Source organism: Cucurbita maxima, unplaced genomic scaffold (genome assembly GCF_002738345.1).
Source record: "Cucurbita maxima cultivar Rimu unplaced genomic scaffold, Cmax_1.0 Cma_Scf00030, whole genome shotgun sequence".
Lineage (NCBI taxonomy): Eukaryota > Viridiplantae > Streptophyta > Magnoliopsida > Cucurbitales > Cucurbitaceae > Cucurbita > Cucurbita maxima.
The window spans coordinates 2,271,379-2,293,568 of NW_019272046.1; the positions used below are offsets into that span (position 1 = coordinate 2,271,379).

Here is a 22,190-nt window from a genome sequence, read left to right on the forward strand (position 1 = left end):
TTTTTTTTTTTTTTTTTTTTTTTTTTTTTTTTTTTTTTTTTTTTTTTTTTTTTTTTTTTTTTTTTTGTCAGATCAACCCAATCAACTTTAAAATAGATTTACAAGTTAACCTAACCGTACTCTATTTTCCATACTTTTGATACTATTACAAAAATTAAAAATATTTAATATTTGTAACCAATACTAGTGATGCTATGGGAATGTTTTAATATTTGAATTTTACGAGATTTTAATTATTAATATAGTATGTTATTTTAGATAATTATGTTTTTTAAAAATATTAAAAAAAACAACCGATAACCCAACTTAATCCAACCCTCTATTTTCGTGTTTATCTAAAAAAAATCAATATTCGAATGAACCAATAGAATATTGCCATTTGGAGAGGTGTTTGGGTCTTACGATCAAAATGGCTTTTTTTGTCAAATATTCCCACGGTTGCTTAATTTTCAAAGTTTAATTTTTAATAGAAAAAAATACTCCTTTTTCTATTAAATCTAAAATAGAATAAAAACAAAATAAGATATATAAATCAAGAATTACGTGAAATTTAATCTTGATTATTACAACTAATGTTTTACCAAAGTACGGACTTTTTAAAAACCTTTTTCTTTGAAAATAGTTGTTACTTTTATTTAAATAAAAAACATGTTTTAAAAAAATTGAATTCATTAATAAAAGCATATGCTTCAGAATTATTTCTTAATTTCTAATATAGTATTCTTTTTAAAATGTTCATAACATCACGATGGAATATGAATATATTATTTTTTCCAAAAATAAAATATTTTACTTTACTTAATTTAATTATATAATTCTACGTAGTTTGGGTTGTATGTTGAATCATTCCAACTCGACATGATTGATCTTGCTTATAGAGTAATTCGAATTTTAAACAAATGTTCTTGCGGTGAGATATTTGATCAATAAGAATCATTCAAACTAGACAGGATCAATTTTGATTGTAGAGTGATTCGAATCTCAAACAGTGTTCTTGCCTTAATCAACAAGGTAATCCGAATCTTACTCCCTTTATAATGATTCCTTATCTTATCATTTACCATGACTTAGAATCTGAAAATAATATCTACGGGATAAGTATTTTAATTTTTTTAAACATTAAATGCGAATTATAAGTTTTTTTTTTTAATTTTTTAAATGGGAATTAATTTTTGTTTGAGGGAATTTAGCATAATACTGGGATTTTATATTTATGGTAAGAATAAGCCCACATTTTCAACATGTCCCAGCAACCAGCAAGTTTGATGGGACATTTGAGGCATGACGTGGCATTGTGGATAATGAAAATGATATCCATCCACTCCTCACATAACACCTCCCCCCTCCCTCACTTGGTTTCGTTCAAATAAATAAATTTTTTATATGAATTGAGCGATTTAAATCGAATTAAACTTGATTTTTTTTTTGTTAGTTTTTAAAAAATAGATATATATATATATATATATATATATATATTTTATTAGGATGTAATTATTACTATTTTTTTTTATTTAATTTCTTCATTTTTTTATATTATTTATTTTCAAACAACTTTTAATATTTTTTAATCCGAAGAAATTGAAATTTTAATTAAATATTCGAAAATAAATAAAAATATATTTTACGAATTAAATTTGTTTGAGAGTTAGTGTAACATCGAGTCATTTTTTTTCTTCTAACAAATAGTACCGATGCATCCTAAATATCATACATGATCGTATCATGTCATATTAAACCTTCACCTCAAAACTCATTTAGTAGGTTTGTTGATAAGAAAAGGAACCACTGCAAGGGGAGTAAGATTCAGATTACCTTGTTGATCGAATATCTCAAGGCAAGAACATTGATTCGAATCACTCCACAAGCAAGATCGATCATGTCTAACTTGAATGATTTTTGTTGATCAAATATCTTAAGGCAAGAACATTTGCTTGAGATTCGAATCACTCCACAAACAAGATTGATCATGTCGAGCTTGAATGATTCTACATGCAACCTAAACTACATAGAATTGCAAAGAAACTTAGCCATTGGCTAAAGAAGAGCACGAATACATGGCTTTATATAGCCTCAAAATGAAAGCATTCCAAGAATTGTAACATTCATACTTAATGGTCATAATTAACCATTATGTAATTGGAACCTAAAGTAAATAAAAAGTCATAAAAACTCTCAATTGTAACGCACCCAAAATTTATAACAATCAAACTTTACTCTTTGAACAATGTGGCATGCATTAAAACATCTTTTGATAATTTTGACAACTTTTTCTTCACATCGTTATTGAAGTATATTGTATGATTGATGTTTTTTGGTTCATATCATTTGTGGCTTAGACGCTTCATTGAAATCAACATTCATGTGGACACTTATGTTGGAAAGTTTTAAATACTTAACCTTAAGCTGACTTGTTTCCTTGATCATTTTCATTTGAAACTAATTGCTCTCAGTATATGTTGGTACATTCATTTCCATCTCTATGGTCAAAACATTACATTTTATTTTAACTATGTTCAAGACCTCTAACGGAAACATATGACCTTATTTAGCAAAATTATTTTTGTACATATACTATCATTCGATAGTTTTCTAAATTATAGCTCCCCATTCACAGTACAAACATTACCAAATCTAAACATTATCGATATATCGATTAACATTCTATGTAAGGTAAATCATAACATATTCTACGTTATAATAAACATAGAATTAAGCCAACTCTTCCTCATTATATCTGTGTTTTTAGTATCATTATTAAGCTAGTGAGAGCAAGAACTCTACAGTGATAGAAAATGTTGTTTGCAAGTGTAATAGCCTAACCCGACCGCTAAACAATATTGTTTTCTTTAAGTTTTCCATTTTGGGTTTCCTGTCAAGGTTTTTAAAACGCGTTTGTTAGATAGAGATTTTCAAACCTTTATAATGGGCGTTCCATTCTCCTCCCAACCTATGTAGGATCTCACAACAAGTCTTATTAATGTACTCCAACAATATAGAATTTTTTCACATTTCACACGATCTTCTTTACTGTGATCTGACAAAGCTTGTGGAAGCCTCTCGAAAGAAAAGAAAGTTTCAAGAAAATTCTTATAAAATATTTAAATATCTAATATATTATTCAAATGGTATTTCAATATATATGTAACTAAAAATCTAATTTTAAATGTATATTTTTATTCCATGCATCAAATATAATAAATATATTTTCTCTTTTAATACACAATATATTAAATATTAATTTCAATTTTTTTTTCTTCCATAAGAACCTTATAAAACTATTGATTATAAATTACAATAATACTTATTTTAATATTTAATACATCAAATATAATAAATATATTTTCTCCTTTTAATATTACAAATTAATATAATTTAATAATAAGGATTTTTCTGTAAAAGAAATAATTAAAAATTTTAGAAGTTTGGGAATATGGTAATAGAATAAATTCCAAAAATTCCCAAACTGTAAATAAAGTTTTAAATCTGCATTTTTTATCGGCGGAAGATAAGGCGGCTTGAATAAAAGGAAGAAAAGAAAAAAAAAAGAAAAAAAAACCCAATAGAAAATATAAATAATAAAAAAAAATCTAAAATAATGGAAAGGGAGGGCAGAGTAGGAGAGAGAAAAAGGTGGTAGTGTCCATCTCTTTCCTTCTCTCTCTGTACTCTCTGGGCTCTCTCTCTCTCTGATATCTCTTCTCTATAAATATCACAGCAATGCCTCCATTCTTCGATTAAACTCTGTTCCCTGTTCATAATTTTGGTGCACTGTATTTGTTGGAACGATTCAGAGCTTTTTCTCCTGGAAGAGACGCGTCGTTTTCTGGTAGCGAACTCCAATGGAAACTTATCCGCTGCACATGGCCATGGCGGCTCTTATTGGGGCTTCCGTCGTCGCTGTTTCGGCGTACTATATGCACCGGAAAACCCTAACTCAACTGCTGGAGTTTGCCAAGACTGTGGATAGGGAGAGGGAGCGGGATGATAGCTTGGAGGTTGAGTCGCCTCGCCATTCGAAGAAACAACGAAACCATGTGCGGCGGAAGGGGAGCGGTTATAATCGGCGGGCCTCGGCTTCTTTGCCGGACGTCACTTCTATTTCCGTCGGGATTGATGGCGAGGAGAAGCGAAATGGTCTGGTGCTGCTCGACGTGATTCCGGCTGGGTTGCCGAGGTTACACACGCTCCGTGAAGGTATGGATTCCATTGATTTTCCTCCGGTAGATTGATGGCGTTTGAATGCGTAAAAAATTTCGGTTCTGTATGGTGGTTTGTGCATTATGGTTTTGGTTCTGGATGCCTCTTTGGCGTTTTTCTTTCTAGGCAATTACGGCAGAAGGTTATCTCATCTATGTTTCAATTTATATAGCTGATGTATTGTCTTTAACCTTAGAATCATGATCAACTATTAAGTTCAAATGAATCGGGTCGACGTGTTCTGTCTGAATCATAGCTGACTTATATGAGCGCTTTCCGTGCGCGTTTTTCATTACGATTCTCAATTAGGGGTAGTTAATCTTCATATGACGGACAATACTATAGATATCGCGTTTCCGTAATGCCATGAACTTTCTCTTACTGTATTTGGGAAAATTAAATATGGTTTTATTCGGCTGATTAATTCTGCAATCCAAGGAGTCTGGTGTCATGTATTTCAGAACCCATATCTGTAACATAACCATTTCTCCTAGAGATTACTTGTGATTCCTTTCTCATCTTGATAATTATTTTCTTCTTTCTTTTGGAACAAAAACAGATTTATCTTTCCATTGAGATAGTTGAAATTTTTTTGTATGACCATCCATGGCATAGGACGTGAATATTGGTTAAAGCATGATCGATTATTATTAAAAAAAAAAAGAATTAAACTTAAGTCAATGAGTTTTAAAGAAACTTCGGCAACGTTTGGTTGGAGACCACCAATAGGGTAGGGCAAGTTGCTCCAGTATATTTCATCCCGCATATATAATGTTTGGCTTGACTTATATAGTCTGTGCTTTAAGAAATGCCAAGGATATGGGTAACTCATGGCTTTTACAACTGGTCTCTAAAATAGTTTGCGTCAGTAGGTAAATTCTATTGTCTTTCTTGGCTCATGTTTTTTTTTCATCTATGGACATTAAGATTGAAAGGCTGATAACGTATATTAATGTGCTTTTTCCCCAAATAATCATTTGTATCAGGGAAAAGTTCTACCAAAAAATCAATTAGGCCTACTTCACCGAAGTCCCCCATTGCAAGTGCAAGTACCTTTGAAAGTATTGAAGGATCGGATGACGAAGACGATACTATAGCTGATGATACTAAATTAAATTCAGAATATCTGCATGCTAATGGAAATGTGGTGAGTACTTAGCTCCCTTGCATTTGCTTGGACACCTAATGCCCTTTGGAGCTTGGGAGTATTTACAGTGTTGCGTTTAACACCACCACCCCTCTGCATACAGGGTCCAGAGTGTAAGGGCATATTTGAAAAATTGCCTGATCACATTAATGCCACTGGAGAACAGATTGCCTTGGCTACTTCAAGTATGATTCGATCTCATAGTATATCTGGTGACCTGCATGGTGTTCATGATCCAATCGCAGCTGATATTCTGAGGAAAGAGCCCGAGCAAGAAACTTTTGTACGGCTCAAAATTACCCCATCTGGTATTGCTAATTGGATCCTTTTTATGTGACTTATTTCTTTTCTTTCCTTGGCCATTTGATAGTTATGCTGTATGGTCATAATTTTAATTCGCTTCACGTGGTCACACCATTTGATAATAGTACTGTATGTTCATAATTTTAATAAGCTAACATGGTCGCATGGTCTTATTTGTTTGTGTTATGGCTGCATATCGACATTATCTTTCATAATGATTTTATAAGTGATTAGTAGACGTTATATGATCTTTTCTATGCAGAAAACAGAATACGAGGTAAGCATGCCATTTAGTTTGTTGTCTTGCATGGATTTCTATATATGCAAGCACCATAGGTCAATAACAAGTGAAAAAAGATTTTTTTTTTTTGTCACGTAAATGTAGATTGGATTTTTAATATGTTTCTATTTCTTTGGTTTGTTTTTTCTAGAGGTACCATTACCTGATGAAGTAGAATCATATCTGGTTCTTCAAGAATGCCTTGAGATGAGGAAAAGATATGTCTTTAGGGAAGATGTTGCTCCCTGGGAGAAAGAAATCATATCTGACCCCAGTACACCGAAACCTAATCCAGATCCGTTTCAATTTACTTCTGAGGGCAAGTCTGACGTGAGTTTGTCTTTATTGGCTACTGACTCAAGTATATCAGCATATTATAAATTTGCTTCAGTCGACCTTTGTTATCATAGTCCTAGATTTTATTCTATTGTTCCTCTTATTCATTTTATGCTTTCCCTTTCTTCAGCATCATTTTGAGATGCAAGATGGGGTCGTTCAGGTCTATGCAAACAAAGAATGTAAGAACATGAGAGTTTGTTTCTTGGGAGATATTTAGATCCATGAGTTTTTGGATGTTTTTTCAATTGTTTTCTTGTGGGTACTGTTTGAATGTTTTGCAGCAAATGAAGAACTTTTCCCTGTTGCTGATTCAACCACCTTTTTTACTGATCTTCATCACATACTTAGAGTCACTGCAGCTGGAAATATCAGAAGTCTATGCCACCATCGACTGAATCTTCTCGAACAGGTACATGTTCATAATGCTTTAGTTATCAAAATGTATATTAATGTTTTTATTTCGTATCCTTGATGATAAGCCCATAAATTCATGTCATTCAGAAATTCAATCTTCATTTGATGCTTAATGCGGACAAGGAATTTCTGGCTCAAAAAAGTGCTCCACACCGTGACTTTTATAATGTCAGAAAAGTCGATACTCATGTTCATCACTCTGCGTGCATGAACCAAAAACATCTCTTAAGATTCATAAAGTCCAAGTTGAGAAAAGAGCCTGATGAGGTAATGAATAATGACTTGATTTATTGTCTAGTGTTTCCCGTTTATATTTTGATTGTAAATATTGGCAAGAAAATAATGGTTAATATATTCCTGTAATTAGGTTGTAATATTTCGGGATGGTACATATTTGACCTTGAAAGAAGTTTTTGAGAGCTTGGACTTATCGGGGTTAGTTTTCTTTTACCCATTTTCTTTGATGATGAAGAACCGTTTTTATTCATCGTCCAAAAAGGGAAAACAAGAGATACTGCTTCACTTTGGACATTCATGAAATATTTCTGAGCATGGAGTATTAATTTCTTTTGACCTCTGAAGAACAGGTATGACTTGAATGTTGACCTCTTGGATGTTCATGCTGACAAGAGCACATTTCACCGCTTTGATAAGTTTAACCTTAAATACAACCCCTGTGGTCAAAGTCGACTCAGGGAGATCTTCCTAAAGCAGGATAATCTAATTCAAGGTATTATGTTTCTTACTTTATAAACTATTAGATTCAGCATGTTGAGAACAGTGTGACGTTTGATTTTGTGTGCACATTCTCGTGTTACATATTTACATGTTGAAATTAGTTAAAGGAATAATGAACATTTAAAATCTGCAAGCTGAAGCCATGCATTTGCAGTATATGTAATGATCAATATTTTTCAACTGTTAGTGGAAGCTCTCGCTCTCTCACTCTCTCTCTATCTTCGTTTGTGATATATATATTAATACTGTTGACAGATATTTGGATATCTTCAATCCTTTCAACTTTTGTAAACTATTGGATTTTTTTGTTTGTTTGTTTCTGATGGGTGGGTGTCTCTTTGAAGGCCGTTTCCTTGGTGAGCTGACCAAACAAGTATTTTCTGATCTTACTGCAAGTAAATATCAGGTACATCATTCTTCCTTCTTTATAGTTAGGTACAATATTCTGGCTTCATTTGCTTTATGCCGTGGCTTTAATTTTTATAGTATACTAGGTGTATTCTCAACTGTTTGTTTGTGCTTTTAGCAATTTTTATGATATCGACTCCCTATGAATGAACCTAAAAGGGGAGCCGCCTAAAGGGATTAGAGATAACTAACACCAGTAAACTGGAAATGGCTACTATAATCATTTGTAATAAAATAAATAATAAACTACAAAGAAACTTGGAAGCAAAAGCCAAATGGAAGCAATCAAAACAAGTGTCCTCTACGCCTCATAAATTATCTCATTCATTTTGAGTCAAATGTACCCAAATGTTGATAAACGAATTGGCTTGCCAAAGGAATCATCCTCTATCTCGAAAAGGGAAGAGTTCCAAACCTAAAGGTTCTTCCAATTCATATTTCATTATGGAATAAGCCAAATGAGTTTGTATAAAAACTTGTATTTATAACAATAAATTCACTATAAGGAGAATTTGATGAAAGAAGTTTCAGGTTTTTGGCCTAAAAATACCTCATACTCTTGCGAGTTCAATCAATATCCACCGTGATTATTCCTTCAAATTGAGTTCATAATTCTCTTACCCACACCATTTTGATTAAAAGCCTCAAACCAATTTTACTATTCACCCATTACATTCTCACGTATTTGGAGAACAGTAATCTTCGGCGACCTTGTGGCTAAGTCAAAGTTCTTCGGCGAGAAATTTCAATTAAATCCCTTCAAAATACTCCTCATATTCACCTAAGATTTGTTAAAAACCTGATTTCTCTCTTTTTTCTTCCCCTCAGATTAATCATTTCTAAAATTTCAATTTCCAATTTTCTTCCTCTCCTTTCTTCTTTAAAAATGCTTTTTCCTAGCTGCAATGAACAGAGATGAGAAGAGGTTGTTTTCAGCCCTGCTCTAAATGCTTTTCTTGTCAAGACATTTCCTACCTCATGTCACCGTACTAAAATTTGTACCTGTAGAACACCCTGTGAATGCTTTAGTAAACTTGGGCACTTTTATACCAAAAAGATTGTGATTGTTATATAATTGGCGTTTGTAAGTTTACAAAATCTACAATATACGAAATAAATTTTTTTAGTGATGTATATGTCCAGGACCGTCTACAGTATCATTTTTAAGTTTATGAAATCTTTCCTATTTCTTTATCACTGTCATCATAAAAGAAGAAAAGAGAAAATGGGGGCACTAGATGATCAACTAGAAAAAAATGCTGTCGTCCCTAGATACTAGCATCCATCTGATGCATTAGTAGATCTTTGACGGGCTGTAAAGCATGTTAGGAAGAATAAAAGCTGATGAGCTAATTAATTGGTATAAAATTTTTGGCAGCATGTTTATGTCTCTGTACAGAACTTTAGATAACATATATGCATGGAAAAAGAAAAAAAAAACTCATAATAGCTTTATGCAACTTCAAAGTAGATGAGAATAATATACATTGTACTCCCTACTTTCAAGATATGGATCCCTTTCCAATATACCTACCATGTTTGATATTTCAATCTTTTGCAGATGGCTGAATATCGGATATCTATATACGGAAGGAAGCAAAGTGAATGGGATCAACTTGCCAGTTGGATAATTAACAATGATCTGTACAGTGAGAATGTCGTGTGGTTGATCCAGGTAATGCGGCCTTCAAAATCACATGGGAAAAAATGGGTCCTTTTGGCTTATCATATATGCTTGGGTCATGTTCAAATTTGGTTCTAGTGTACTGTATTGATTTTATTAGTGAACTGAAGTTGGCATTAATTCTGGGATAATTGTGTCACTAACTTGATGTGTCAGTTTTTTATCTGAAGATCTAAATTTAGATGCTGTTTATTTCTGTCTTATTTTATTATGGTTTGTGTTTCAGCTGCCACGACTTTACAATGTGTATAAGGAAATGGGGATTGTGACTTCGTTTCAAAACATTCTTGATAACATCTTCATTCCTTTATTTGAGGTTACGGTGGATCCAGATTCACATCCGCAGTTGCATGTTTTCTTGAAACAGGTTTGTTATCTCCCAACAGAATCTTCAATTTATCTTACAAGACCTTATCGACTGATCGTGTCTAAATGTGTTTTTATTGATTTTGTATGGCTGTATCTGAAACTATTGTCGATGGAATTGTGGTCTCATTACTTTCCCATTGTAACTTACATACTTTACAAACTTTATTCTCCTTTATGAGCTTTTCAGGTTGTTGGTTTGGATTTGGTTGATGATGAAAGCAAGCCTGAAAGACGCCCCACCAAGCACATGCCGACTCCTGCTCAGTGGACAAACATTTTTAACCCTGCATTCTCATACTATGTCTATTACTGCTACGCCAATCTCTACACATTAAACAAGGTTTATGACGCCAAATGATCTTAAGATCTTTACTTTCTGCCATATCTTTATCAAATTGCTTTCCAGCTTAATGGGATCTTTACTCTCTTATTTTTTGTGGGTGATCCTGTCGATTTTGCTTTCCAGCTTCGTGAATCAAAGGGCATGACCACTATAAATCTTCGTCCGCATTCTGGGGAGGTACTTCCGAAATTTATTCAAATTTGATGCATACGTTATGTTTTTACGTTCAACTCAATGCATGAATCCTCTTCAGGCTGGTGATATTGACCACCTTGCTGCAACTTTCCTAACTGCTCATAGTATTGCCCATGGAATCAATTTGAGAAAGTCTCCAGTGCTTCAGTATTTATATTATCTAGCCCAGGTATGGACAACATTAAACTCAGCAGAATTTTCTCTCTTATTTTGAACACGACATATGCATATAAACAGGTTGGTCTGGCTATGTCACCACTGAGCAATAACTCTCTGTTCTTGGACTATCACCGGAATCCCTTCCCTACGTTCTTCGCTCGTGGTCTAAATGTCTCTCTTTCTACTGATGATCCTCTTCAAATCCACTTAACAAAAGAACCTCTGGTGGAAGAATATAGCATAGCTGCTTCGGTGAGTAGCTTTGGTTGACCTTACCCTTACCCCCTTCAACTCTCTTCTGAGGTCAGTACATGAGCCTCCACTCTTTATTTTACAGGTGTGGAAGCTAAGTTCTTGTGACCTATGTGAAATAGCTCGCAATTCTGTCTACCAATCAGGTTTCTCTCATGCTCTAAAGGTACAATACAGAACCATGGGGCTATTTAAATTTTGAATCAATCCCTCACCCATATATGATGCAGTTTTCATATTCCTCTTATTTAGTTCCCGCGCCTGCATACGATGCATCAAACGACCATCTAGTCTATAAATATGTTCTTCAATGGAAAATATTTATGCTTTCTCTACCTCTTGTTAGAATCCTAAACGAGCTAGATCAAATGTTTCTTTTTCCATTTAACTGTGTCCTCAAGTTCTTAGTATGTATCGAGCAGCAAAATTGAGTTGATGCAAAAACTCATTTATTCCTTCTGGAACCTGACCTTTCTGTTGTAGGCTCATTGGATTGGAAAAGAATATTACAGGAGAGGGTCGGTAGGAAATGATATTCACAGAACGAATGTGCCACACATTAGGGTGGAATTCCGTGATACGGTATAATCTTTTTCCTTGCTCTATTTTTTCCCCTCATTTGGAACATCTCTGGCATCATCATCTAACAATTTCAATGTTCTTCGTTGCTTTAAATATTATAAAATATGAAAAAGATCTGGAGAGAGGAAATGCAGCTGGTTTACTTGGGAAAGGCCAACATTCCGGAAGAGATTCAGAAGTGAAGAACAACGGAGAAGTGTGCTCTAAACCAAACTGGGGAATACTGCGCGATGGTTTGAATTCTCGATTATTTGGGTTTCATGTGATCGACTACTCAACAAAGGAAGGAAGCCAGATTTTGATTGTTGCATACATCAGATGCCCTGGAACTGGGAAATGGGAAGGGGAAGGGGAAGGGGAAGGGGAAGGGGAAGGGGGTACATACAAATTGGTAAAAACACAATTTTTTTTGGGATGATGAGATGGGGAGTTGAGATCCCAAAGGACAGTCTACAAAGATATATGATCATTATATACTTGGCCAAAAATAAATAATAATAATAATAAGAGAGGGAAATGTCACAATAAATCATTCGTCTATTACACTCTATAATTAAAGCAATTGCTCATGATGATATAAACTCATTGCATAACGACCTTATGGAGTGAGATCTATAATCTATAATCTATAAACTCATCGCAAGTTTCATATTATAGTTTAAATTTGTAAATCAAAAAGGGGAATGTAAATGAAAACATGAACAGAATGCCATACCAATGGCTAATTCTCTAAATAAGTTTTAAATGTTCTACAAATGTTTGGAGAGGAAAATAGAATATTATTAATTAAGGCAAAATCACCTATTGTAGGATGACCAAAAGTTGGAAAATCAACTGACCGGATTGAAGTAGTATAGTAGTAGTAGAAGTATAATGGAACTTGGTTGATCAAAAGCTTTCTATTTCTTCTTGTAATGCTTAATTTCTTTGATTACTCCATCTGCGAGTGAATCAACGTCGTTGTTTTTCCCAAAAAATTTTACAAATTCCATCTTCTCCGGACCCATTAAGTACCTGCCAAATTTCCCCCCATCAGATTGTCTCAAAATTTAACAACAATTTTGAACCGAATTCGAACACTCCTACTTACATCACTATGGAGTGATCAACAAGATAATCCGAGTCTTCCTCTTCAGTCTTCATGTAATAAACTCGATATGCTCGAGCTACATTCCGTATCTCATCTGAAGTTCCAGTTAGTCCAATCAAGTCCGGATGGAATTCTGCAACATACATTAGTGCAAAAATTATAGTAATTTGGTAGTCTAACAACAACTAACAATTATATGATTAATAGATGCAAAACCAACTTCTATATACCTTTGACATATTCCCGTACTTGTTCTACCGTATCTCTCTCAGGATCAACGGATATGAAGATAGGCACAATTTTAATTCCCGCCTTTTCTGCGTCCACAACAGAACAAAAATTTCAAGTTCAACAGAGAATTCAAGGATTATTTGTTAATACCATCGTTATATTTTGTTAATATCAAAATGAAACCATGGATTTTTTTGGGAAAACTAGTTTCGAAACAGTATCCTGTTTTCAAAACTGTTATTAAGAACTACAGAAATCAAATAAGCTGAAGGAAAGCAAATGAAAATAAGACTTTCAGGAAAGTTTACTCAACTGATTTTATCAACTGCAGCAGCTAGCTTTTGTAGTTCATCTGGGCAGATATCGGGACAGTGTGTGAAGCCAAAATATATCAATGTCCATTTCCCAAAAAAGTCTTTTTCCGAGACTGGCTTCCCATCATGATCGACAAGTTTAAACGGCCCCCCAATAGCAGCTTTTCCTACAGACGGTCCTTGTTTGACTTCTATGGAAGCCTTGTTTATTTCTGTTAATGAACAGAAGAGTAATCAAATCAAGCACGCACTAAATTTAGAGAGACAACATTAAAATAAACTCCTACGTGAGCAAGCAAAAAAAAATATTGCCCCCTAACTGCTAAAAACAAGCAATGCCTCTCACTAATGTCTTCCAGTTGGTTAAATTATACAATAGCCATTACAGAAGAACGGATTCCAGTTCCAAAAAATGGTGAAACAACCAACAAGAATGCACATAAAGCTAAAGACAGTAGACATAAATCTCATTATGGAGCTGGAAAGGGACCCAGAAATATAATATGGGCAAAGATGTACGCAACAAGAGTCGAGTGCATTTGAACAAGTACCTTAAATTTTAACAATAGATCACCGTAAAAAACTGCATTGAAAAATAAGCATCATCTTATTTTGTTCTCAAATATCAAAATTAAAGGTTTTAAAGCTTATAGGATGCTCGACTGTAATGGAGAGGGGACTGCTAAATGTAGTATAGTAAGTAATAGGCTGCTACTCTAGACTCGCTTCGCTTCTTCAAGCTATGCCCCTTATTTCAGGGAGTCGTATATGTGTTAGGAGGAAGCATTAATTAAAATATTTATACTATATGTACCTACAAGTCATGTTATGATTTGACAACAAATTAAGAAACAAACCCCCTAAATTCTGCCTGCTCAAGCGAGCTTTTCGAGTAGACATTACTTGGAAGATTTTCCTCTCTAAGAAAATGTGGGAAAGAATATTTATGCCACTCAAGAACTCACCATAGTAGTCTACCTTCGATATGACTTTTCTTTTCCCTGTCATAATAGAAAACCAGTCCGGCTCCAGTGGCAACCAGCAAAAGAAAACTCAACCATGATACAGGCTGCGAAGAGTAAATCAATCAGCTCAAAGCAATCAAACCCCAAAAAGAAAGCTATAGATAAATGTAGAAAGCCCCATTAGAACAACTAAGGTAACCATACCCCACCACGAACAGGTTTGCCAGTATCTTGGCTCTGATTTGATTTTCCTGACTCATCCCCTTCACTAGAATTCGACTCTGCCGATTTCTCGGAGGCTGTGGTTTGAGAATCCGGAGTAGTAGAAGTTGTACCATAAAGCCGCCTCATATAAGAAGCTAAATAGTTGATTCCAAGCCCCTAAGAAAGAAGAGATAGTCACAATAGAGATAAAAACACCAATAGAGAGAAATTCTAAACACAATTCTCATAGTATAACCCCCTACCGATGGAGATAAGTGAGAATTTAAAAGAAAAACGAAGAAAAATAATTCATAGTATCATCGTGCCAGGAATACTATAAACAATTAAACATAAAATATTCGGCTGCTAAATAGCGTATAACCTACGATCTTCCACTAACTTTCTGATTGAAGCGATTATTCATGAACATCGTCAAATTTCCCAGAAACTGAACTATTAACTAACGCACGAATCCTTAACAGCTATTTCTCCACACAAAAAACCAGTAATTCAAAACCGATAAGGAAACTAACCGAGTGAAGATGAGGAAAAGCTGGATCATGAAGATTCGCGCCCGCTAGAACGGAAGACGAAGATGAAGGCGACTGTAACCTCAGCCGGTGTAGAGAGAGACAGCGATTGGCGAAGTGAAAATGCTTGGCATTCCTAGAAATAATGGACGCCATAGTCAACGGTAAAATCTCGCAAAACCCTGAAATGTAGAAATGGCGTTCGGAAACCCTCGCTGCCGCTGCCGGAGTATGGAGGGAAGACGGCGGTTATTTATAGGGAGAACTTTTGGACCCGACTTTGCAATTGGAGCGAGATATCACCAGTGCAGTGGGCCACATTAATTGGATTCTTAATGGGCTTTTTTTGGAACGGATTTATAAATATATTAAACTCCAAAAAATATACCATATTTTATAGCTAAATTAATTTCTTTAGGAATTAACAAAAAAATAATAATAATAATAAAATACTAATAAAATTTTAAAAATAGTATTAACCCTTCCTAATTTTATAAAAAAAATTACAAAAATCGTCTACCGCCCTCTCATAGATTATTTTTTAACTTTTTTTTAATGTTATTTTTTAAAATTTATGAGTAATTTTTGAATAATTTTTAAGATGTGGTATAACATATTTTTATTTTTTTAATTATTTTTAGTATTAAAAGTGGTTTGAAGTTTTTGAAATATTTTAAAATTTTTTAGGTATTTTTTAAACAAAATATTAATTTCGGTCTAATAAATCTATTTTTTTAACCTTTTTCAAAATTTAAAGTTATTTTTGAGATTTTTTTTTATTTGAAAGTTATTCCATTTAAAACTAATGGATGGGCGTGTGTGCGGTGTGACACAGATAGATGACAATGAATGTTGGAATGACCATAGAAGCTAAGATACGACACTAGTATGTGTTGGATGATGAAAGTCTCACATCGGCTAATTTAAAGAATGATCATGTATTTATAATCTAAAAATACTATCTTCATTGAGATACACCTTTTGGGAAGCCAAAACAAAGCCATGAAAACTTAGTGTGAAAGTGGAATAAACTTTGATTTGTGATAAAATAATTACACAATTAAATCATATTCCAAATTTCTTATTAAAAATTGAAATAAACTTTGATTTGTGTTTGTGTTTGTATTAATAATATTGTTACAAATGTGCAAAAAGTATTTGATTCCAAGTATCCGGGACGCCGGGGAGGCACCAGTGGATGCAGTCGGCGTGGTGCAACGGGTCCGCTTTCTGCTCCGCCGTTAGCAACCGCCCCCCGGTTTCGGTGTAGACAGAGGTGTGGGCGTCGATTCGATAGTCGGAGAGGTGGGTTATGTTGATGAACGCCACCGGAATTTTCATTCTCCCCACCACTTTCGCCACCACACTCATCATTCCCTTGTCCGATCCGCTCCCCCAGAATTTCCTCTCCCTAATCGGTTTTGTTTCGTTGAAGCATTTGCTCCCGTTCGCTCTCCCCCAGTCTATGCTTCTGTTCAAAGATATCATTATCTGTTAGCGGTGAATTTGAGCTTAAAAAAATAAAAATAAAATAAGTTAATGAATGACCTTGTGTGAGTCGGAGACATTGTTGTAAAGAAGACACGTGTCTTGTTGGGATTGACATTTGAGTCGACCCAATTGGCCCAAGTCTTCAATCCTATTTTATAAGCAATTGGTGTGTCAAGTTCTTCGTATCCTTCCTCTCCATTCTCAAACGATCCCCACCTGTGTGGTGTTTTTGTTCGTATGTTAATTTAAACACAAAGTTTTTGAATTTTGAATTCTAAGTTTTAATGAGAGAGATTACAGGGATTTGATTTTGACGCCGCTCATCCACCACACGTAGGTATTGAATACGAGAATATCGACGTTGGTCCAATGTTTGGAATGGTTGGCTACCGAGTCTACCCTTAGTATTCTTTGCTTTGGATCTCCAATTATGGGATTGTCCGAATTTGAGTGTACCAGAAATGGGGCCCAATAAAACTCAATGGTAGCTTTGTATTCCTGAAACAAACACAAAACCACCAACACATATAGATGTTCATTTAACTCATTCATGGCAAAAAATTCTAGTTTAAACGAGGAACAGGGAAGAGAAGAGTCTCTCTCTCTTTTTTTTTAATATGGAACCCGATTATTGCAAATTCCCACTTATAACCCTATGAAAAATCTGAGATCTCATGTTGATTGAAGAGGAGAACGAAATCTATTAAAGAGGCGAATGAGTGCTGGCGAGGATGCTGGGCCCTGAACGAAGGTGAATTGTGAGATCCCATATCAAGGAGGAGAATAGGACGTTGGGCCCTAAAGAGGGTTGTGATCCCACGTCAGGGAGGAGAATAGGACGGTGGGTCCTAAAGAGGGTGAATTGTGAGATTCCACGTAAGGGAGGAGAATAGGACGTTGGGCCCAAAAGATGGTGGATTGTGAGATCTCAAATCAGGGAAGAGAATAGGACGTTAGGCCCTAAAAATGATAGAGTGTGAGATCCAACATCAGAGAGGAGAACATAACGTTGGGCCTGAAGAGGGTAGATTGTGAGATATCACGTCGGTTGAAGAGGTGTGGAAGCTTCTCCCTAATAGACCATTTTAAAAACCATTTAAAAACGTTGAGGGAACCTCGAAACAGAAAACTTAAATATGACAATATTTGATAGCGGTGGGCTTGACCTATTATAAAACATGTCTTAACATGGTAATAGGAGTCGGGAGACGTATCTGTCCCCACCAGGTCCTGACACGAAAAAAAACAGAACAAAGAGTACCTTAGCACTGAAAACAGAGTGAAATCGGCCTCTTTTGAGAGACTTTTTGTCCTCTGGAATCAACCATTGAACCATACAAACAAACGACTGCCATTGGCCACGCTGCAATGAATCCCCAACGAACATCAGCCTCTTTCCTCTAAGCTTCTTCAGTGCAATCTCTGCGTTAAATCTGTCATTCAAACCAAATTCCATCAGCAACAACCAATCCAAATTTAACGAACTAAAAACAACTCCAACCAACTCAAACCGGGGTAATCTGCAATCGTCCGGCTGCCACTCCCAATGCCTGTAATCGGAATCCTCCCGCCCGTTCTTGACACACGACACTTGCCGGTCTAGATACGGGCACGACCGGTCCGTGTACAACGGCTTGATTGATTGGTTAAAAACCCACTTCCCATTTACTATGCTACACTCCTCCGGGTCGAACTCGAACCGGTCGTCCATTAACGGGTCGCTCCACGGCTCCTCCCCTCCCATTCAGAATCATAAAAAATTTAAAACTAAAAGTAATACACAAAAAAAAAGTTAATTGAAAAAGACGGTCAAACCTACTTGTTTTCGAGGAGGCAGATTTTCGCGTGCATGAATTGAGTTTAAAAATGGAGGAAGAAGAGAAGAAAGTGACACGTTGGGTGTGGAAGAGAGTGAGGAAGGTTAAGGCGAAGAGGACGACGGTGAGGAGCGGGAGGTGGGGCTTGAGCCGGGCGACGGAGGGCTTCACCATCGGGGCGGAGGGGAGCGGCACCGACAAGCTCATCGAGGAAGAGGAAGAAGAGGAGTTTATTTTAGGAGACTTTAAGGTAATATTTTATGGGTGTGTTTGAGTAGGAGTGAAGGTAAAGGAAGGTGTGGTTGGGTTTGAGTTTTTATTATCTCTTCTTTCATGGAGGAGGTTAAGACAAGAGGGGTGGGGTGGGGGTGGGTGGGTTACCCTAATTTCTTAACCTTCTTTATACAACTAATTATGCAAGTGGCTAATTAAATTAATTAAATTATCTCTCTTACCCTTTTTAAAGAAAATTTTAATTTTTTTATTGGGTTTGAGGACATTGACGAGAACAATTTGCTACTGTAGTCAAAAGTCGAGAATCAAAATCAAGAACGAGATGATTTATAGGAGGATCATAACCCATGAAGAATCCGTGAAGCTACACCTCCACGACCTCCTACTTAACAGGGTCTAACCAAAGAAGAGATCATGGGTCAAGAGAAGAACGAGCGGAATAAACCAATACTTGTCAAATACTCGAAATGAGAAACAACTGATTCAAGATCCAAAAAAGAATGTTAAGATAGTGCCAAGAAGCTCTAGTCGAAGTTGACTCTACAATTGTAATGCAACGGCGAAGTCTCAAAAAGACGAAGCAATATGATAAGACTTACGAAAAGTCAATCTAGTTATCCTGTCCAAATTTTGATAACTACCGTCCTTTTATTCATTTATTTTTTTAAAACAAGTATTCTCTAACTACTTACATTAAAAAAATCTTTCATTCTTATGGAATTGACAATTTAGTCCTTGAGTTTGTTTATAACGATTTAGTTCACCCATTTTCAATTTAGAACAATTTTGTCATTATATCTATAAAATTATTTACGTAGGAACTAAATTATTATATAATAAAGTTTAAATTATTTTAATTTTGAAGCCAAACGTACCTTAATTTATATTTATAAACCATAAATTTATTATAAAAATAGGATAAAGTTTATTTAAAAATTGTGAATTTATAACGAGTGTTTACAAAAATAAATTTTGGCATATGGATGAAAATTGTAATGAAAAGATTTTGAGTATTTTAATTTCAAATAAAAAAGGGGTCATTTTTTAATAACACAAATTTATGGGGCTGGTTTTGTTAATTTTGACTTGAAACACGGATGTTATCCGTGGGCAAAGTACACACATACTTTAGAAAAAAAAATCAATTTGAGCATAGTTTAACTAGTTAAAATATATATTTTTGACCGAGAGGTTCATGATTTGAATTCTACCACCCGGAATGTTGTTAAAAAAAGAACAAGAAATAATGCTATTATTAAATATCTCTAGCTCGAGACTTGGAATATGAATTAGGAATATCCCTAGCACGAGAGTTGGAACTTGGATTCAGTGTACAACTTCGATTTTTTCCTGCATCTTATGAAATATCCCTAGTTCGAGACTCAGAATTTAGATTCAGTGTACAACTTCAATTTTTCTTGCATCTTATGGAATGTCCCTAGCTCGAGACTTGGAACTTGATTCAGTGTACAACTTCGATTTTTTTCTTCATCTTATGAAATATCTCTAACTTGAGATTTGAAACTAAGATTCAGTGTACAACTTTGATTTTTTCTGGTATCTTACGAAATATCCCTAGTTCGAGACTCGAAACTAGGATTCAGTGTACAACTTCGATTTTTTCTTGCATCTTATGAAATATTCCTAGCTCGAGACTTGGAACTTGGATCCAGTGTATAACTTTGATTTTCTCCTGCATCCCCTATAACTTACTTGTTACGAGCGGATCATACCAAAAAGATTCAAAAAGTCACCGAACATATGATTAATATCAGAATGAATGGATTGATGAGAATAAGGGTGTGAATTAAGCGATACGCAAACGACATCATTGTGTTTTTTTCCCAACAAAAGCAATGATTGCTGAAAAGCCAATATTTTTTTGTCATTGAGGCCCCACGTCGAACACCTTGTGCGCATTGGAAGTGGACCAATTAACCCACTTTGAGCCTTCAAACTGAAGCTTCTTTTCCTGTTTCAGAATCTGAAAACGCCATCTCTGCCGATCCCACGAATCCCATTAGAATCCTTAGCTTTTGGGCGTTGTTGGTCTGTGTAGTCATTTTTATTTGGCCCTTAATTTCTTTGTTTCCTTATCATGTGGCCAAATGGTTTTAACTTTCTAGGAAGGGTTTCAAAACTATGATTGAAGTAAAAATTTATTAATTCCATATAAGAGCTTTTCCATGGGCTTATTCCATATCATTTGGTATCAGAGTTCGATTTTGATCTTGGGACTTGTGGGTTATGGGCCCAACATGCTTCCTACCAAATGATATAGAATCAACCCAAGGGCCCTGATATCAAATTATATTACCTTGTTGATTGAATATCTCAAGGCAAAAACACATGTTTGAAAGTCGAATCACTCCTACTCGCTTTTAGGAATAATATAGAGGTTGTTCCCTTAAATACTGACTCTAGGTCTTGAACAAGGGGGCCCCACCCTCTAATTGGCTCGAGAGGGATTCGATTTGATGGTTGGACCACAAACCAATTGTTCATTAGAGGATCGGTGGGACTTAAGGAACAATAAGTAACTTCAAGGGTAAAATGGTAAATTGACCCAGCTGTTGTTACAAACAACTTGTGAATGATCGACTTATTAATCATGGTTATATCAAATGGACATAAGTATATCTATAGTGAGGGAAATGCAACTACTAGGCTATAGTGGAGAGTCCTGGTAGTTAACGAATGTTAGTTAACAAGATTAATGAGTTTAGCTGGTTGATCTTGGATCGTTGGGGCCCATGATCTGTAAGTCCATTAGGTTCCCCTACTAGCTCATATCGGATTAAACCTTAGAACAGTATGACGAGTAAGTTTCAAGTGTTTGAATTCAAATTAGGGAATATGTGTTAAATATACGTGATATATTTAACTGCATTTTGTTTTAATTACGAATTAAACAAAAAAAAAAGAGAATGAGAGATATTTAAATAAGATTTAAATATTTTAATTATGAATAGGATTGTCTTTGATTTAATGTTAAATATTAAATAAATTGTTTAATTAATTATTTAATATTATTTTAATTTAAAATTAATTGTTGAATTAAAATAGAGAAAGTCAAAATGTTGACTTCACTCAATCGAAGAATACATGTTTGAGTTAGTGGAACAGAGTGTCAACATATGGTTTAACCAAACTTTCATGTTTGCCACATAATTCTAGATGTATTTTCGTAATTTTTAACTTACATTATACATTTATCCATAAGTGTCCCTCTAAAGTCCTACGAGGGCATATTCTCACCGTTTAAGACAAGATATGCTTACATGTTAGCTCGTCCTAGCTATACCTATAAATATTAATTGAAGGAAGTCTAATTGGTTACTTACTTTCGTGAAATGTGCCTTCCCGAGCTTACCTTTCTCTTGTTAGAAGCTCCAAATTTTCTAAAATTCTTCTAGTATGTCATAATTTAAGTCATAATTAGGTTAGTATCAAAATGGGAGAAAAACAATTAAATAGTTGTTGAAATGAAAAAAAAAACCTCACGCGCACGGTCTCGTGCCCTCCTCTAATGCCTTAAAATGTGGTTGCTCAAATGTTTGACGCGTGTACTCGTCAGCATTTAACGCATTCTTGAGGAGGGTCTTGGGACTAACACAGGTAGTTAGCTCTCAAGAAGATTCTTTTTATTGAGTGTAATAACGGGTCTAGGCAAAGGCCGCCATTTCATAAACCTGTCTTGAGAATAACTTGAGACTACACATGTAGTTGGCTTGGGATGAGTGCTCCTATTCAGTATAGGAACAAGACAAAGGTTGAGGCTGCAATTCCGTAAACCAATCTTGAGAGGAGACTTGGGACTACATAGGCAATTGGCACATGATGATTGTCCTTAATGAGTATGCGGGGTCACTCCTTTAGATTTAGTAGATGTTATGGTTCGATA

At 35.0% G+C, this 22,190-nt stretch overlaps 3 protein-coding genes across 4 annotated transcripts; 1 reads left to right on the forward strand and 2 right to left on the reverse strand.

Moving 5' to 3' along the window:
* The first annotated feature begins 3,624 nt into the window (after positions 1 to 3,624).
* On the forward strand, positions 3,625 to 13,515 carry LOC111466243 (AMP deaminase-like). Of its 2 annotated transcripts, XM_023110848.1 has the most exons (20): positions 3,625 to 4,194; positions 5,184 to 5,344; positions 5,448 to 5,652; positions 6,079 to 6,257; positions 6,394 to 6,445; positions 6,548 to 6,675; positions 6,768 to 6,947; positions 7,048 to 7,115; positions 7,268 to 7,410; positions 7,763 to 7,824; positions 9,388 to 9,501; positions 9,737 to 9,877; positions 10,067 to 10,219; positions 10,346 to 10,399; positions 10,476 to 10,586; positions 10,655 to 10,828; positions 10,914 to 10,994; positions 11,312 to 11,410; positions 11,524 to 11,608; positions 13,504 to 13,515. In XM_023110848.1, the coding sequence occupies exons 1-19, from the start codon at positions 3,840 to 3,842 to the stop codon at positions 11,590 to 11,592; spliced, it is 2,529 nt and encodes an 842-aa protein (XP_022966616.1). In that variant the 5' UTR covers positions 3,625 to 3,839; the 3' UTR covers positions 11,593 to 11,608; positions 13,504 to 13,515. The 2 variants fall into 2 exon arrangements, with proteins under 2 accessions (XP_022966616.1, XP_022966615.1); XM_023110847.1 differs by lacking the exon at positions 13,504 to 13,515 and having other exon boundaries at positions 11,524 to 11,987.
* LOC111466249 (protein SCO1 homolog 1, mitochondrial) lies at positions 12,109 to 14,989 on the reverse strand. Its single transcript, XM_023110856.1, has 7 exons — positions 14,748 to 14,989; positions 14,215 to 14,391; positions 14,024 to 14,114; positions 13,045 to 13,257; positions 12,731 to 12,817; positions 12,501 to 12,633; positions 12,109 to 12,424 (listed from the first exon to the last, which is right to left on the reverse strand). The coding sequence occupies exons 1-7, from the start codon at positions 14,898 to 14,900 to the stop codon at positions 12,310 to 12,312; spliced, it is 969 nt and encodes a 322-aa protein (XP_022966624.1). The 5' UTR covers positions 14,901 to 14,989; the 3' UTR covers positions 12,109 to 12,309.
* Positions 14,990 to 15,841: 852 nt separating this feature from the next.
* On the reverse strand, positions 15,842 to 18,323 carry LOC111466247 (protein trichome birefringence-like 3). Its single transcript, XM_023110854.1, has 6 exons — positions 18,055 to 18,323; positions 17,747 to 17,972; positions 17,497 to 17,668; positions 16,534 to 16,733; positions 16,293 to 16,451; positions 15,842 to 16,215 (listed from the first exon to the last, which is right to left on the reverse strand). The coding sequence occupies exons 1-6, from the start codon at positions 18,257 to 18,259 to the stop codon at positions 15,882 to 15,884; spliced, it is 1,296 nt and encodes a 431-aa protein (XP_022966622.1). The 5' UTR covers positions 18,260 to 18,323; the 3' UTR covers positions 15,842 to 15,881.
* Between the last annotated feature and the right edge of the window lie 3,867 nt (positions 18,324 to 22,190).

Coding starts and splice junctions, on each gene's coding strand:
- LOC111466249 (XM_023110856.1), bottom strand. CDS start 14,900: ATGGCGTCCATTATTTCTAGGAATGCCAAGCATTTTCACTTCGCCAAT. Junction 14,392..14,747: donor CTTTTCCTCATCTTCACTCG/GTTAGTTTCCTT, acceptor CTTCTTTCTTAG/GGGCTTGGAATCAACTATTT. Junction 14,115..14,214: donor GCAAACCTGTTCGTGGTGGG/GTATGGTTACCT, acceptor TACTCTTCGCAG/CCTGTATCATGGTTGAGTTT.
- LOC111466243 (XM_023110848.1), top strand. CDS start 3,840: ATGGAAACTTATCCGCTGCACATGGCCATGGCGGCTCTTATTGGGGCT. Junction 4,195..5,183: donor GTTACACACGCTCCGTGAAG/GTATGGATTCCA, acceptor CATTTGTATCAG/GGAAAAGTTCTACCAAAAAA. Junction 7,411..7,762: donor GCAGGATAATCTAATTCAAG/GTATTATGTTTC, acceptor GTCTCTTTGAAG/GCCGTTTCCTTGGTGAGCTG.
- LOC111466247 (XM_023110854.1), bottom strand. CDS start 18,259: ATGAGCTTGTCGGTGCCGCTCCCCTCCGCCCCGATGGTGAAGCCCTCC. Junction 17,973..18,054: donor ATCTGCCTCCTCGAAAACAA/GTAGGTTTGACC, acceptor TCTGAATGGGAG/GGGAGGAGCCGTGGAGCGAC. Junction 17,669..17,746: donor GACGATTGCAGATTACCCCG/GTTTGAGTTGGT, acceptor TTTGAATGACAG/ATTTAACGCAGAGATTGCAC.